At 36.9% G+C, this 17431-nt stretch overlaps 1 protein-coding gene across 1 annotated transcript in view; it reads right to left on the bottom strand.

Moving 5' to 3' along the window:
• Nucleotides 1-241: 241 nt before the first annotated feature.
• DLGAP2 (DLG associated protein 2) overlaps nucleotides 242-17431 on the bottom strand; it is a 1650454-nt gene continuing 1633264 nt past the window's right edge. Inside the window, exon 11 of the mRNA XM_044073515.1 lies at nucleotides 242-4804. Within this exon, the coding sequence (XP_043929450.1) occupies nucleotides 4586-4804 (219 nt within the window). The 3' untranslated portion in view covers nucleotides 242-4585. The remainder of the gene's footprint in view (nucleotides 4805-17431) is intronic.

Here is a 17431-nt window from a genome sequence, read left to right as displayed (position 1 = left end):
TTCTACTTCTAAAATTCCAAATAGTAATTTATCACTGTATATTTTACTACATAATGTCTGATGTGCAGTTTCAAGCCTTAAATGGTACAAAAAATCTCTATTAACCATAAAACTTTGAATTTCCTTTAAAATGTTTTGACAAAACATACAGGGACAATTTCAAATAAGATGTAATACCTTAATACCATTAATTCCAAGTAAATTCTACTCACTGAAAATCCTCAGTAGGCTCATTAGTGTATTTTGAAAATGACATATGGATACTTTTATAATGAGTAACTGTAAATCACACTGGCCATCAGTCGTCTTCATCTAGGTGCTCATTTTGGGGGAGTATAAAGAAATACATGAAGTTCTTTACTGCTTAGAACAGGGCATAAACTTAAAACTATAAAAAAGTCACAGTTTAAACAGGAATTTCAAATAACACAAGGACAGTATGGTCTTTATAATGCTAACAATTATAAAAAATCACAACACAGATCTTCATCCTGTCCTCCATTCACCCAAGCTTATCTACATGCAGACTGTTATTTCATTTTAAAGAGCAGGCACTTACTTTTTGCAATAAAATAGGTCACATGTAAATTCATTGCTTTAATTCATATCCTTGTAATTTAACAAGGACTACATTTAGAAAACTTCAGATGCTCTTTTTTATACATAAGCATTTTAGCCACTATATTCATAAGTCACTACAAGTTTTGCACTGGCATATAAAATGGAAATAATGTGTGGTACAACAAAATGTATCATTCATTTATTAATTGAATGTTTTATTTTGATCAAGTACTGGTGAATGTTTGAATTAAATGAAATAATGTTTGGGTGCAGCAATAAAGCTTACGAGTCAGGATAATGAAATGTGATACATTGTTCCAGAAGTTGCCCTTTGGAACCTAAATAAATCCCTTAATATTTATGTACTACTTAGTTTCCTCAAAAAGTGCATTTGTTGATGTACATAATCCAGTTCTTAAATGAAAATAGTGTTGTAAAAAGAAATAGAACAAAATATGCATCAAAGGCATTTGTTACATGCATACCATTCAGCCTCTTAGCTCAAGAAATCTGGACAAAGTCAAAAATAATGGGGGGACAAAGGCCCAAAAATAGGGACAAATTTTAAATATTTCTCCTAAACATTTAAACATTTGATAGTATAATTTTGTATTAGCATGCATTTTCAGAAGAATATGAAATCTGAAGTTCCAATGTTTGTAATTAGTTAGTAACTTCAGGCCTCAGTGATTTTCCAGAAAACAACAAATTTTATAAGAAACAGAACAAAAATATGAGGCAAAAATCTGGACATTCTGTGAAAATCTGGATAGTTGAGAGGTATGGTTACACATTAAGAATTGTGGTATCTTTCACTAGTGTTATATAAATGCCTTATTCAGAACCTAAAGAAAAAGGATTGAAAGGAATATATACTTGCCTGCCTTATAAACAATTGAAAGAAGTTGAATTTATTATCAGCAGTAACACTAGAACAGTTCCTGCTAAATCAGTGTTATAAATTATCTTAAAGTTTGCATCTTTTTTTAGCAGAAGTTGAGTCTATGTTCAAACCATTAGGTTACAGAAAATAAATATAAAACACTTATGTAAGAAAAGAACTAGATCCACCAACAATGGTAGAAATAAATGTCTTATGTTTTTGATTACTGGAACAGTGAACAAAGACAATTTCTAATGTTTAGTGATAGCATGTCATATAATAAACAATGATTCTAATTTTGTAAGTACCTACTCTTTAAATGTTCAAAATTTCTTCTATTGAGAAACTCAGGTTCTGTCATAATCTCACTGTCATATCAAACCTATTGCATATGTTTTATAGTTTGAAAATATATCCTTTTTTAAATCTATCTTACATGCATTCTACACAAGTGTGATAAACATTACTATGCAATTAGTTACTCAAAGGCAGCAGTACATGGTAACAGAATAACCTTATTTGCTTTAGTAGATAAAATGTTATCTGTAATGTCAGCTAAATATTGCACTTATAAACATTGTCTGGCACTGGTAACATTTTATCACGTTGAGCCGTCTACATCTTCTTCACTGTTAATTACTTGTTAAAAGGTAAACAGAAAATGATGAAAACGTCAAGTCTTATTATGGCAAAAACAGCCCATGATGTGCTAAAGCATAGTGTATCTGCTGTGTTCATCCTGCTAATGCTCCCTCTGTTGGCACATGTTTCCTACCGAGTAACACTTAAAGTGATACAGAGTAGCAGGCTACGGCTGTGTGATGCAGGACAAAAACAGCTCTTCCAAGGCTGCTTCTTGTACGCACAGCAGACCTTGAGGGGATCAATATCATCCATGCTCCCGATTGTTAAAAAATAGTAAATGTACTTACAAATATGAAAGAAATGTAAGTGAAGCATATTAGCTGCCATAACATTAGAGGCCCATCTCATATTCTCTAATGATTCCCTTCTCTCTAGGGAAAATACTGGCTTTATTTTGTCAGTTTAGCAGCTTAACCTATACAACTTATATTACTTTTAGAAACTCTAGATGCCATTAACAACAAATACATTTCTTTTGAAATGAATACAAATTACACAGCAGCATTAATATCATACATTACCCAGGCTGCACACTTCCTCTGTAAAGAAATGTTTAAATGACCTAGAGTAATTTTTTTTTAAACAAAGATGTGTCAGGGAGTAACATTTTTTGCAACTTTCGAGGCTGTACATTCATCTTGGTTTTTGCTCCCAAATGCAGTTTAAGGCTTTTGGTAAAATAAATACCAAAATATGAGGTGTGGTTCATTCGCAGACGTGCTACCACACCGCTTATTCTTAATGAACATTTGAAATCTCTGAATTATAGCTTGTTATAATTTCAAGGAATTAGTTTACCATTATCCCATCTCACTTACTTGAAATGAAAATATTCCAGTCTGAATATATTAATAAGCTTATGCAAGTGAATTAATGAATAATCAACCCTCTAGCTAACTAAAATATATAAATAACTGAGTTAATTTCATTAAAGTGCTCATATGGGCTGAGGAAAACATTTCTAGAAATAAAAGTCTAAAATTCTTGCACAACTGCAAAATCTGCCTATGGTCTGTCATAACAAGGACATCATAAGGTTTATGATGCAGATAACAAGTTTTAACCCTGACATCAATTTTCTTTTCCATAGAAGTATTTCAATTACTACCAATACAGCTCATTTTAAACAATATGAAATAATCTTAACTAAGAACAAACAAAGCTTCTGAAATGTGAATGGCATGGCACGATGTCAGTCCCATGTAATCTCCAATATGGAAAAGTATTTGTTAGCTAATGTGCAAGTCTTTTGAATTATGTATTTATTTTTTGCCTTTATATATCAACATTGGTTTTGCAATTATTCTGCTTAAAAATGTTTTTCAGTTCTTTCCGTTGACGTATGGTCCCCATAGCAACAATGGTGTTTGTTAAACACTTTCCATCTCCACTTTGTTTAAAACTATACTAGTCAAATTTTACTCTGATCTTATTGTTCAAACCCATATTTCATTTTCTGTTTAAATGTTTGCTCTAGAAAGAATATATAACACTAATTATATGCAGGTCTTTTAAGGATCCTTTTGAAACTTCTAAAGTATAGTATTTTGATATGAAACAATAGGTAAGGTAACCCTTAAAATAAGAACAAAAACTTTTTTTTAATAAAAAGTTACTGCATATATATTTTTATCACATTTCAGAAGTCGGTAATGTACCAGAACAAAGAAAGTAATATCTTAAATTAGCATCAAATCACCTCAAAACATCTAGTCTTTGGGGATACCAGTAACATCCTATCTCATCCTTTTTCTCTTTCATTTTGATGTACTAAATGTTCACTTTTATTAGGAATGCTACAGTACATAGTTAGGAAGAAACTAAAATTGTATCTGTTTCTATGGTTACTGTGTAAAAAAATATATTACTTTGATACTGACTTCAATCCTATTCAGCTATACCGAGAACTGTGTTTTAGTTAAGGTTTCACAGCTGTTGTAAAAATCGGCAAAGCCAGTGCTGTTATGAAAGGATAACAAAATATGACCAAATATTTAAAGTTAATAAACAAGTTAAGTGGACAGGATCAAACATTAGGGAAATTCAATTTGTCTTGCATTTTATACTTGTAACATTTTCTGCTCATGTTTGCTAGTGCCTCTGTTTAAGGGTGCGATATACTCATTTTTTCCCTCATCCCAGTGAACATATAAGCAGTTTATAAAAATATAAATAAGAAAAAAATCACGCTAAGTCCCATCTCTAGAGGTGTCTCTTGTTGTCTTCTGAGAGCATAAAGGATGCGTTAGGCTTACGCACTAACTGCTGCAGCTGATTTTGAGTCATCAGATACAAATTACAAAAAATAGTAATTTTTTTTCTCATGAACTCAGACTCTGAGGAGATCAGATTCATTCCATTACTCTGGTAAAGATCTGAAGAGCACAACAGTGACAGCAACAGCCTACTCTGTGGAGAAGATGGAACAAAAACATGTACATGACAAACTGTACAAGCATGTGGTTTAAAAAAGGGGGTTCCTGCAGCATACTATCCTTAAAGCCTGGTTTGGGCCTCTGGGATATATATTTCAATGCTGTCTGCACGCTCTGTAGTAGAATTCTGCCGGAAAGATGCAGCCCTTTTGGCAGCCATTAACCTTCGTCTTGCTTCTTGCCTTTGTCTGTCTGGAAGGTCTAATGATTTTTCTCTTGTTATTGGGAGTTTTCCTTTTGGGGGCTTCTTTGGTATTGGAGGGGGTGCCTTTTTTTCTTCCTAGAAACAATAAAAGCATAAAAACACATTAGAATAAATAAGAACATTGCTATATATTAAATGTTTCTGATACTTAGTGATTTTTTTATAAAAGACCTACATTCGCTCTTCATTACTTAGTTGTCATTACAAAATAAATTCTTGATGTTGGGCAGTGCAGTGACATATAATGATTTTTTTCCTACTGCACTTAATATAATTCAATTAGTATTACTAACAAGACCAATATTTTCCTTTGGTAAAAACCACAATGTGAAATATGGTTTCAGAAAATTTTAGAAAAATGTAGACATTGGGATAATACTTTGCTGGCATAGCAGAAACGGCACTATGTAAAAATGACTTACTATGAGTTTATCATGAGCTATGCCATGTAATGCAGTCTGACTATATTCATATAAAGGAGCCTGAATATATTTATACATACCTTGGCTGCATACCAGAATCCTCTGTTACATGGACAAGCAATTGGATAAGGCCAAACAGTGAAGCAGTCATTCTTTTCAACCAAATGTCTCTGCTGGTCCAGAGGCAGCATTCATTATGTAAGAGTGCCACTGGCACTGGTCACTTCATGTTGCAGAAGAAGTAAAGTACAAGTAGTTTTTCAAGTACTACCCCCCTCAATAGTCTGGCTCTCACATTTATCAGCCCCTCCGTTGTTGCCAAGAGCACGATTTATATAAATAGCTGTTTGTCTAGCTCATGAGCATGTCTCAGCTTTAAACTAAGAAACACTGGGCAGTACAGTGGCTCATTAGTTACGATTACTGTTTCACAGCTCCAGATCCATTGATTAATCTGGCACTCTAGTCATAGTGTGTGTGAACTTTGCTATTTTAGTGTCTGCATGGGGCTTCCCTGAGTACTCTAATTTCTTCCTTCTAAGTTCTCCATATATATTGCATTTACTCTCTTTCTTGAGACCATGTTGTGAGTAACAAGAACCTGATGAAGACTTACCAGAAATATGACTGACTAAACAAATAAATAAAAAGTTGTGTATATATGTGCATGTATCATGGTGCTGTTTACATGGAAGTAATTCAAAGGACAGAGGTGAATGGCAGTTGTTATACCAATATACTGGTAGCATGGTAGTCCTCTGTGAATATCCTTTCTGTAAACCCTGGAAACCTTTGACCATGATCATTCAGCTCTGAATACATATTCATAATACTTCATATAAACCCATTGCCATCCTCTCTCCAAGATTCTTGAGAAATGTATTAACTCTCAGGTACTAAACTATCTAACCAGCAACCTCCTCTCCAAAATACAATGTGGCTTCAGGCCATTTCATAGCACCACCACCGCCCGGCTCTCCTTCACTGACATGATCCTGCACCATAAAAATAATGGTCTATTCTCCTCTGCTATATTTCTGGACCTATCAAAGGCTTTTGATATGGTATCTCACAACATTCTTCTCTCTGTTCTAACTAATCTCTCCTTTTCCTGCTCTGCCACCAACTGGTTCCACAGATATCTCTCCGGCCGACAGCAATCAGTGATTTGGCAAGATCAGCTATCCCCTCATCTTCCAGTCTCTCTCGGAGTCCCCCAAGGCTCCATCCTTGGTACCCTGCTATTCTCCTTCTTCATCAACAACCTTCATACCTCCACCAAACATGCCACACTCATACAATATGCAGATGACTCCACTCTCATCTGATCAGCCCCCACTTTACAAGAACTCCAAAATATCACACAAGAGTCATTCACATCTGTATAAAGCTGGCTCTCCAATGCTCATCTTCTACTCAATCCAAACAAAGCCAAGTGTGAAAATCGACAACAATCCTAAATTTGACCTCCATATATCTCTTACCATAAAAAAAGTCCATAAAAAACTCAGGGCACTTTATAGAAACAAACAATATCTAACAAGGACAGCCAGGACTGCTATTGCCAACTCCCAGCTAATCCCCACCTTGCTGTATGCCTCTCCCATACTTACCAACCTTAGACAGACTGACCTAAACAGACTAGAATCAAGCTACAATAAAATAGCAAAGTTTGCAACAGTACATCCTATCATAGCCATCACTGCTACTCAACCAGGGAACTTAATTTGCTTGAACTCCCCCAACTTCGTCACCTGAATCAACTATCATTTGCCCACAAAATAATAAACCACCCCCATAATATTCCATCACTCCAAAATCTACTCCAACCCTTCTCCTCTTCCAGACCCCAAGATCAAACATCTACTTCTCACCACCAAACCCAAAAACTCAACAGGAGAAGCACTATTCTCCTGTGCTATTTCTAAACTATGGAACAACCCCCACCCCAATAACCAAATTACCATCTAGCAGCCTATTCAAAACTACTCTCAAGTCTCATTTAAGAATCCACTAGCTCTGCCCTTGCTGCAGCCTTGACTAACACCACTCCCAGCCACTTGGTAATAACATTATTTTCTTCTCATCTTATGACCAGCTTAATCCTTAGGTATCATCTAATCATCATTTTGCTTAAAATGTTATTAAACTACTAAGTATTAGTTTGTATGTCTGATCTAAATTAATGTATTGTATCAAATATTATCACAAGTTTTACTAAGCTACTCTGTATAAGTTACTATCTCTGATCTAAAATAATGTACTGTATTTTATGTTACTATTGCATATAATGTATTCTTATGTTGCTATTGCCTATATTGAAGCATTTCTCCCCGGTCCGCTACTGAAAATGGACATATATCCAGCTAGACTAGTCCGGTCAACAAATGTGAAATAAAAATAAATAAATAAATAATTTAACTGGCTGCTCAATTTAACACTTGATGTTCTATGTCTTCAACTGTATCATGTACTCTAGATGCCTTATTATTTACTGTATAATGCCCTACTAAATTAACATTTTCTTTTGTATATTTCTATTGAATATTTCTAGTGTATACTTCTATTGTATATATTTTTTATTGTACTTGAGCTTTTCTCCTAAGGCCTATGCTGAAAAAGGACCTACGTCCAGTCGGAATTTCCCTGTAAACAAATGTAAATAAATAAATAAATAAATAAATAAATAAATGTAAAAGTGAAATGTGGTGGGACACCACAGTACATTCCCCACCAGATTTTTGCTTGCACAGAACTCTCACCGTGGCTTCTTTTATAGTCTGAATATAGTCTCTGCTTTGCTTTTGCACATTTTGACAGAAACAACAGAAATTAGACTTAAGAATCAGCAGTAAAGTACCTAAATGCCATCCCAGAAAAAAAGGATTATTTATTTAAATTAGTGTAAATATGTGCCCTTGGCTGTCAATATGTTAGAAAGACACTGTATTTGAGGGATCAGGTCTTTTTCTACAAGATATCTACAGATAGACTATGCCCTAATTTGTTGAATTGAGTGTGCTTTATGTTGAATATTCTAAATGCCATTGTATTATCCCTTGACAATGTAGCTATGGAAGTATGTTGTCTGATGCACTTTTATGGGGGTTCAAATGTTAGGTTTTTTTTGTGTATTTTGGGGTGTGGGGGGTCCAGGTTGCTGTAGATGCAGGTGACTTTAATTGGACAACTGTGGGTTCTTTGAGAGCAATTGCAGAACAGTGGGGGTAACTACACTGTTACATGATTGCAGAGTTAGTATATTAGATGGTGGGGTAAAAACACTGTTTTTTGGGAGGGGCGGTTGTAATTTTGATGGACTAGGGATTGGAAGTCAACATACATTTTCAATACATTGGCTCTCTCATGAGTTTGCATTTGATGACATGACATGCACTCCTATAGTGTTTGATAAAGGTGTTTGTTTATGGCTGACTGGGCTGCAGCAGCACAGATGTCGTCTATGGAAGAAAATCTGAAGTTAGATGTAGAGACTGTTATCTAGAAGAATGGGCCTTGAGCCTTGAAGGTAGAGGCTTGTTAGACATTGAATAAACAAAGGAGATGCAATCCAAGTGCTATCTAGATAAAGTCACTTTGGAGACATTATTTTTTTCTTGCTGGAGAAAATGATACAAAAAGTTTGTCAGATTTTCTAAATGTTTTTGTCCTATGAAAGTAATGGTCTTTGTACATCCAATGTATGCAACAGATATTATCTTTTGTTAGAATAATTTGGAAAGAGGAACAGTAAATGAATGATTTGAATCAAGGCTATCTCTGAGACTACTTTAGGACTGAAGCTAAGGTTTGGTGTGAGTAAGGCAGAATCTCCCTGAGATTCATTAACATCTACACTAAGTGTACACCATTCTGAATTGACAGACAACACAAGCATAACTCACACCTTCTTCCTCCTAATTTTAGTTTTCCCACTGATTTTCTTGTAGCCTTAAATTTTGAGGGGGATTCATAAAGATTACCACAAAGTGTAGACTACTAAGTGTAATCCTTCTGAGTTACTAGAAAGCACAAAAAGTGTTAGAGATGTTCTTGGCTACACTTTGTGTACACTTAGTGTAGGTGTTAATGAATCTGTTCCTCTATCTATGAAAAATCAGATATGGTGTTTTGCTGGACAAGGCATGCAATACAGATACTTGCTTTACTGAAGAACTTTCATTTACTATAGACAGAGGCAAAATTCCATTGCTATGTACAGAATTAGAGACAAGGGCCTGGATTCAGAAATGGGCCAGCAATTCATGGATAAATTAACTGCAATGAGTAAAGACTTCATTATAGGTTAATTTTTGTGTCTCTAAATCGCTTAGTGATTACCACAAGTGCTAACAAGCACTTTGTTGTTGTAATTACAGTTGGCGATCTGTTCATCACATTGTCACAAACACCTCATTCATACTCCCACATGCATACACACAGACAAACACATGCACACACAGGCACACACCCACATACCTCTCAACTCCACCTGCTTTAATACAACATCCATGTTCTGGCCTCATATAGTCTCCTTGTCCACGTTTTTGATGAAAGCAGTCAGTCAATAATGTCAGACATTAGAGTTTCAAAATTATAGTCCTTTAGTTACAGCTTCTTGCTGCAAATTCTGTTCCTTTATTAACTTTAAGTGATTTATAATAATATTTAGCACATTTCCCCGGTGTCTAGTGTCTCCCTCTGTGTAATAGCAAGTGCTCTTTAGGCTAGGGAAAGTTGAAAAGTATGGAGACCCCCCCACTTCACAGATTATTGAGCGTGCACACAGACTCACACACACCACAGTCATTGTACATCAATTATACACACAGACTCACACACACCACAGTCATTGTACATCAGTTATACACACATCGTCACACAATCACACTCACAGACACACACCCATTCAAATACACACACACACACACACACACACACACACACACACACACACACACACACACACACACACACACACACACTCTACCCCTCCTGTCCCCTAACTAAACTCCCCTACTGCTACCACCGAGGCAGACACATACACACACTCATCTGAGACCACCCATCTCTCAATATACACTCAATTATGCAGCCATACCCATATATGCAGACACTTCTTTCCATTACCTGTCCTCTAACCCGCAGTAATTATCTATAATGCAATCTCACCCAGTGAAAGTAATGAATGAACATGAGCTTTTGGCTGTGTTAATTAACAAAGCTGGCAGTGGTGATTTATGCAATAGAATGGTCCCATTACTCACTCCTCTGCATAAATCACTTACAGCTCTAAGGAAGAGCATATAACTCATTGCCATATGCCTCATCCCCAGAAAAAAAGTTCATGCTGGGATATGAACATTAAATACTTCCTATGACAACAGATTTACATGGTCATAGTTCAGCTTATTCACCTTAAAAAACTCAACCGCAAGTTCTTAGTCTGCTTTGCACAATCTAAACTCCCTCAGATTTCAGCTACTCTTTACTTATAATGCCCTGCACTCTGCCTATATTCTGCTTGTAAGCAGAACATAAAAGTAACACTACCTGCATACTTATAAAACACCTATGCATAACCCCCTTCTGAGAGGTTTGGGGGAAAATGGGCAGAAATGTGAGGAAGATGAACCTTGACCAAACATATCTAGTATTATAGAGGTACATAAGTTTCAAATTGCCACAGCCTGCTTCACCCTAGTGATCATTGGGACACAGTGCTCAGTGGAAATTTCTGATGGCATTATTAAAGATATCTGAATAATTGTTGTGCAGAAGGAAGACACAGGAGCGAGAAATCTTATCCAACTTTCAATGCCTTGAGAAGGTATTCAGAGAAACCCAGTTGTAACTGACATAAGTTGTCTGTGGAGGCATTCACAAAAAAGTCATCTGATGTAGCCGTGATCCTTACAGAATGAGCCTCAGGTTGTGTTGCTTATTGTTTCCCAAGTTTATCATAACAGTATTTATTATACTCAGATGACCACTTGGGTGAAGTGATTTTGAACACCTTTCTTCCAATTTTATTAGCAGCATAGGACAAAAACAACATGCAAAGCCTTGCTGAAATATTTTGTCCAGATAAGACAGAAGTTCTGCTGTCTATGTATATCCAGGGAGTGCAACAGATATTCTCCTTTATTAGAATAATTGTGAACAATACCGGATAGCAGTTCATCCAAGGGAGCAAAGCCAGAGCATCCATTTGCATCACTGGTGACCTGACTTTGGGAAAGAACCTGAGCTGTTTCTAGGGCCAACTGGCCAATGTCCAGCTCTCCTATCTCAGGTGGAGAGTTTGTGAAAACTAATGCCTGTGCAATCTGTCATAGAAACCAGGAGCTGCCCAGATTATTAAATCAGGTTACACAGTGGCAACAATGATGTCTCTGACACCATTGCTGTAGCTTTTCCCTAAGGTAAGGACTTTCACCAACCCTTTAAAAGGCCTTGCAGATTTAGAGTAACAATAGTGATGAACTCTAAACCTCCTGGTAGAAATTGAAAATACATGACGTGCACCTTTACAGAGAAAGAGGTAAATCACACATCAAAAATTTGGACCAAATAATCAACTACCACAGGACCTTGAATCAGGAAGGGGTACAACCATTTTCTCTAAGGCTGAGACTGAAAAGTAAGTCCATTTGCTCTTGTACATTTCTCTGGTACTGTTTTTTTTTGGTGGGGGGGGGATAACAGGATATGGATGATCCTATCTGAGGAAGCTTCATTCCTGGTCAGCACTGCAACTGGAAAATCTAGTGTTAACCTGAGGGCATAGAGGACTATATGAAGGTCTCCAGACAGATGGGATAGACTTCTGAGGGACCACTGCATGATAGACAACCAGACGTCAAGGATACAGCAAGGGTGACCAAACTTACTGAGCCCAGCAGGGGAGTACTAGAATGACCTTGGTCTAATTCCGTTTTGCTTTTTGTATGAACTTGGAAAAAGAGAGAGAATGGAAAGACACACAGGTGACAAGGAGGCCATTCCCGAGCTACTACTTCCCTGGACCACTGTTCCACAAGGGGAACTGAAAAAAAAAAGTCATTGCACATGTCATTGGCTGAGGAGGCAAATGGACCACAGGAAAGTTTCCTCCATTAGCAGAAAGGAATCATGCACAGCATCACCTGGTATTTGCTGAACCTGTTTGTTAAGGCACTGGCTTCTCCAGGAATTAGAAAGTAATTTGGGGATATGGCCCATTCTCACAACTTCGATGCATCTCAGCACAGGGGATAGGAATGCATCCCCCTTTCCTTATTGATATTCTTACTGTATTATCACATTGTCAGTCTCAGTGATGATCAGTGCTCAAACAATGGAATCCTGAAAGACCTGCAGGGTGAAGAAAACCATCCTCATTTCCAGGACAATGATATGCAGGCTGGGATTGTTTGGTTGCTGTATACCGTAGACCTTCTGTCTTTGACAAGACCCAACACACTCTAGGGCTGAGGTATTTTTGATGATGGTTACCATTGAGCTGAGAATCTGGAAGGGACTTCCCACACAGAAGCTTAATTTGAAAAGCTACTATGTCAGATGCCCCTTACAGGCTTCAAGCATTCTGATTATATCCAAAATTAGGGCTAAACACTGATTCCATTGCAGCTGCAGGGTTCACTGATGAACTCTAACATGATACCTCTTAAATGGAAATATAAAAATCATGGCAGCCATGAGACCCAATGCCCTGAGTCACATGGCCACTGGCACTGTTCTACAAAGATAAATATCACCTACTGTATGAATAATAGCAAGAACGCTTTCTGGCCAAAGCTTGGCCTTACACTGTGGCTGGCGACTATTAGGCTGAATAATCAAGTACACCAGTGTAAGTAAACTTGCCATAGCAGTAGAAGTTCGAATGAAGACAGCTGCAGTAGCCTTAGCTGTATGGGTTATATTCTGCCAGAGATATAACTGGACTGCAAAACATCCAGTTCCTCCTGTCTATCAGAGATACTCCTGATACAAAGCCCCTGCACTACAGAAATGTTTGAGAAACACTCTGCCATTTAGTACCATTTGCTTTTGTGAATCCATGTTGCTGTATCTCAGCAGAGCTTGACATCTATTCACCTTTGCCTATTACCTCTTTCGCCTCTCATGTTTCCATACAGGTAATTCACAGTTTCACCAGGTTTGTAAACAATTCTTTCCTATGCTACATAGTAATGAACATCATTTTTACTCTCAGAAGATTTACTTTTTAAACTCAATGCCTTTTTTTTGCTTTGCAAAGCAAAGATACCATTTTTTTCTTATCAAACAGGTTTACTTTAGGAATCTGTACATCTTTCTTGCTTTACGCAGCAATGAACTCTGTTTTCCTATCAGTGGGTTTTACTTTCAGAATCAGCACTTTATACCAACCATAGTTCCAGAAAATGCTACCAGGGCTGTGCTAAACCAGTCTTGTCAGACGCATGCGCGCGCGCACACACACACACACACACACACACACACACACACACACACACACACACACACACACACACACACACACACACACACAACTTTTATTCGCATGTCTTTAGTATAACACCACCAAAGAACTTTCTTTTACTTCCTTTTCCAAGCTACCATTTAACTGACATGAAGACATGAAGATCTACTTTTAGGCTTTGTTTTATTGTGTTAACCCACCAGCCATTTTGTGCAAGAATGGGTGTGGCCAGAGTGATTGCCATGCCTACTGGCTGTAAAGTAGAATGCAAATGATGCATGATTGACATGCTATGCAGAATTGCCTCTGACATTATGAATATTCATTTTCAAATTGTAGTTTATCCTCTTCCTCAATGTAATAAGATCTCGGAGTTGGTATATTTAAGTAGCAGGGGGTGTGGGGGGTTCAGGGGGGCTTGCCCCTGCAAAAAATTCATCTTTTGTGTGTGTGTGTGTGTGTGTGTGTGTGTGTGTGTGTGTGTGTGTGTGTGTGTGTGTGTGTGTGTGTGAACACCTGGTTTGCACTCCTGTACCATCGGCAAGACACTTGCCAATTGTACCGCGTAACAACTTGTGCCAGGGGCATCTGCTGTTTGGCTATGCCTTAGTTACAGTTGTTTGGATTATTCAGAAGATAATTAAAAGCAGGTTCTACCTGTCTCATGAGCAAACACACCATGCTGTGATTTAGTAAGAAAAAGGGTGCTTTCCAATACGTTTATCTAAACCGTACATATATGTTCCTTCTTAAGTTAATACTGTCCCTGATTCTTCATAATGACCCTGATATTATTTTTCTTAACTCTTGCAGTAATTGTAATGATGGCATATCACTGAGGAGTAAAGTTAATCAATAATGCCAGACATTAGAGATTTGTGCTGTTTTGTTTAGAAAATGTATGCTGATGCAAAATGGTTGCTTTAACAAGTGAAACAGAGAGAGATTTAAGAAACTGCCCCCTTATTTTTTAGCACTGACATTGATAGTGATGAGTTCCCCTACTGATACAACTTTGCTAAAGAAATGCTGATGGGGTTGCAAACAGCAGCAGTCAAACTTAAAGCTTTGACTAAAAATCTACCCAGCATGTAAATTAAAATGACACAGAAGACAAAAATTAAATAAGTGAATGAAACTTCTGCAGAATTAGTTGATTCTGAAGAATGCTGTTAAGTATCTTTCTGTAAAAATCACTGTAGTTCCAAGACCTGTCTCATTTTGGTTCACCGGCAACAGGTGTCTAGGTAACACTATAGGAGCTCAGAACTGCAGCTGCTGCCTGCAAGGATATTCGTTTTTTCACTCAAGTACTAAAGCACTGATGGGTCTAAACTGCATATTTATTTGCACTATGGCCTGTGTGTCTATAGTAAACTAACAAGTCCACACTATCTACTTTCCACATGCTGACAGTCTTGGATGAACATTCATGTGAAGAAGTAAAACTTCAAAATGTTTATTCATTAATTTAGTAAAACATCACCTGGTGCTGAGTGATGGGTGGGATTTGGGTGGCACTTGCTACTGTGCTTCCAGTGGGATAAGACAGTAATACAAAACCCCACTTTTATTGCTGAAGCAAGCCTCTGTATAGGCACAGGGCAAATATTCTTGTGCATACAGCACTTCCCCAGTGAAAATAGTTCACTATTCAAAGAGACTTTCTCTTTGATTAGATATCTTATGCACTTTGCCACAGGTTCTGTATTTTTTTTAATATTCAGACAATGCTTGGTATGATTCAGTAAGGTATACACTTTGCCACTGACAACACCTAGTAAAATTTAGTGCCATATAATGTTTTATACTTTGCTACAAATATCACCTAGTAAGACTCAAGTGTTTTTTATAAACTTTATAGTTTCACCATTTGTCAATGCTTTCCACACACTGCCCACTTCTTTACTTTTACTTCTCAACAAGCAGGGATTATACATGCATAGAGTTTTCAGCAGTGAATATCAAAATAGTGTATTTCAGAAGCAATGCAGTTCTCTTTAGAAGTCATTATCAAACTGTGGCTTTCTGTTGTTTTAACTATAGAACATTTCACACATACAAGAAATGACAGGTTTATATAAACAGTATTCTTTTTACAATTGAATGATACCATTTGCTGAGCTGTAAGAATCCACTCTGCGCACCACAATGATACAAGCTCTGCACTCAACAACCATTTTTTGTTTCTCTGTAAAAGTTCCCACTTGCTTGAATTCCTTTTTCCAACTTACAGTTCATTCAAATGCCACAAAATATTTCCATTAGACTTTCATTGTTAGTTACAGAGCAAACACACAATACAGAAATATTGTTGGGTTTATGTGCTCAAAAACACTTCATTGAAAGGATACAAGGCCTAAACAACATGTCCTACACAGACTGACTCAACCCTTTCAATATATTTGGTATCCTGCAGACTGCTAAGAGATGACCTGTGTTTGGCATATAAGGCATCATCTAACCCAATACTGATGGATTTAATGCACATGAGCAAGTCAAATTACATCAGAAATACTCTGTCTAGGGATCTAAACCTGTTCTGCAAGTTTAGAGGGTTAGGTGTATCTCACAGAGGATATAGCTGCTATGCAACAGACTTCCCATCTGCATAAAACAAATATAATTCCTGTCCATATTCAAGCACAACTTAGATCTATTGATAGGAAACACAAAATGTCCCCCAGGACTGCCCCTGTGCTACTAATGGACAGAGGCAGATCCTAAATGCTTTTTCCCATACATGGGTTCCCTCAAATTATCTATGGAATGATTCCAGTTATTCCTATTTGAGGTAATTATATAATTATTGACCATGGGATGGGTAAGACCAATCTATAACCAAATAGGATAGGTTATTTTGAGCACAAAAATGGAACAAGTCTAGGTTTAAAATGCCCTACAAGGGCAGCTAGCCTAGTACTTATCTATGAATCTATCAGTATATTTAAATTGCTTCAGAAGTTCCATACCATTGAATATCTAGCATCATTAGCAGTTCACATATTGTTTAAACTGTCATTTGAAAACATGCAACATGGTTATTATTCTTTAATGCACATACTTCAGAATTGACTGGCTTACATCCCAGTGCACATTCTTCTAATCTGTCTTACTTAGTTTTTTTTAGAAAGCCAGACTAATCAGTTCCCAAAGCAGAACATAAACTGCACTGTCACAACTTTTTTCAACACTCTGCATAAGTTGCTGCTTCATTTTTAAGATCATAGGATCATAGGAGGTTACTAGGCTAATGGTCCTGAGGTCCTTACAAGCCTAACCAAGAGTTTATCCCCCAAAAAAGAAACTTCATTCAGCACCTGTCACTCATGTCAAGTGAGGGACACAGGTGGAACCACTGGGACAAATTTGTGGTTTCCCATGCACTCATCAAGGTTGCACTTGAAGAGGGTCAGGGAGGTACTGTGTTTCATGTGACCTACGTCAACATCCTTTCCCGACAGATATGCTTATTTAAACAGTGAAGTTACAACTTGTGCTGCTATTATTATCATTTTTGAAGACTTTCTAGTGCTTCAGCTCTGCTGTCTCAGTAATAGTTTGTTTTATCAAAACACGCATTCTAAATATCCAAGGCATAACTTTTTTATCTAATCTTGACACAGCCTAAAGGAACAGTAATCTGATAACAGAGGACTTTTGTTTAATAACTTAAATTTTCATCCTAAATAACTTCTAGCCTTTATTAAGCATATAGTTTTTGATGAACTCTTTACTTAAGATTAAACCATCGACTGATCATATGTAGTCTGTATGGTACTACAGCTTATATTGTATAACTCAAATGAC

This window comes from Protopterus annectens, chromosome 1.part1 (assembly GCF_019279795.1).
Source record: "Protopterus annectens isolate FY-2018-M chromosome 1.part1, PAN1.0, whole genome shotgun sequence".
Lineage (NCBI taxonomy): Eukaryota > Metazoa > Chordata > Ceratodontiformes > Protopteridae > Protopterus > Protopterus annectens.
Note: the sequence above shows the minus strand (reverse complement) of the source record. Positions and strands in the feature narration are given on the sequence as shown.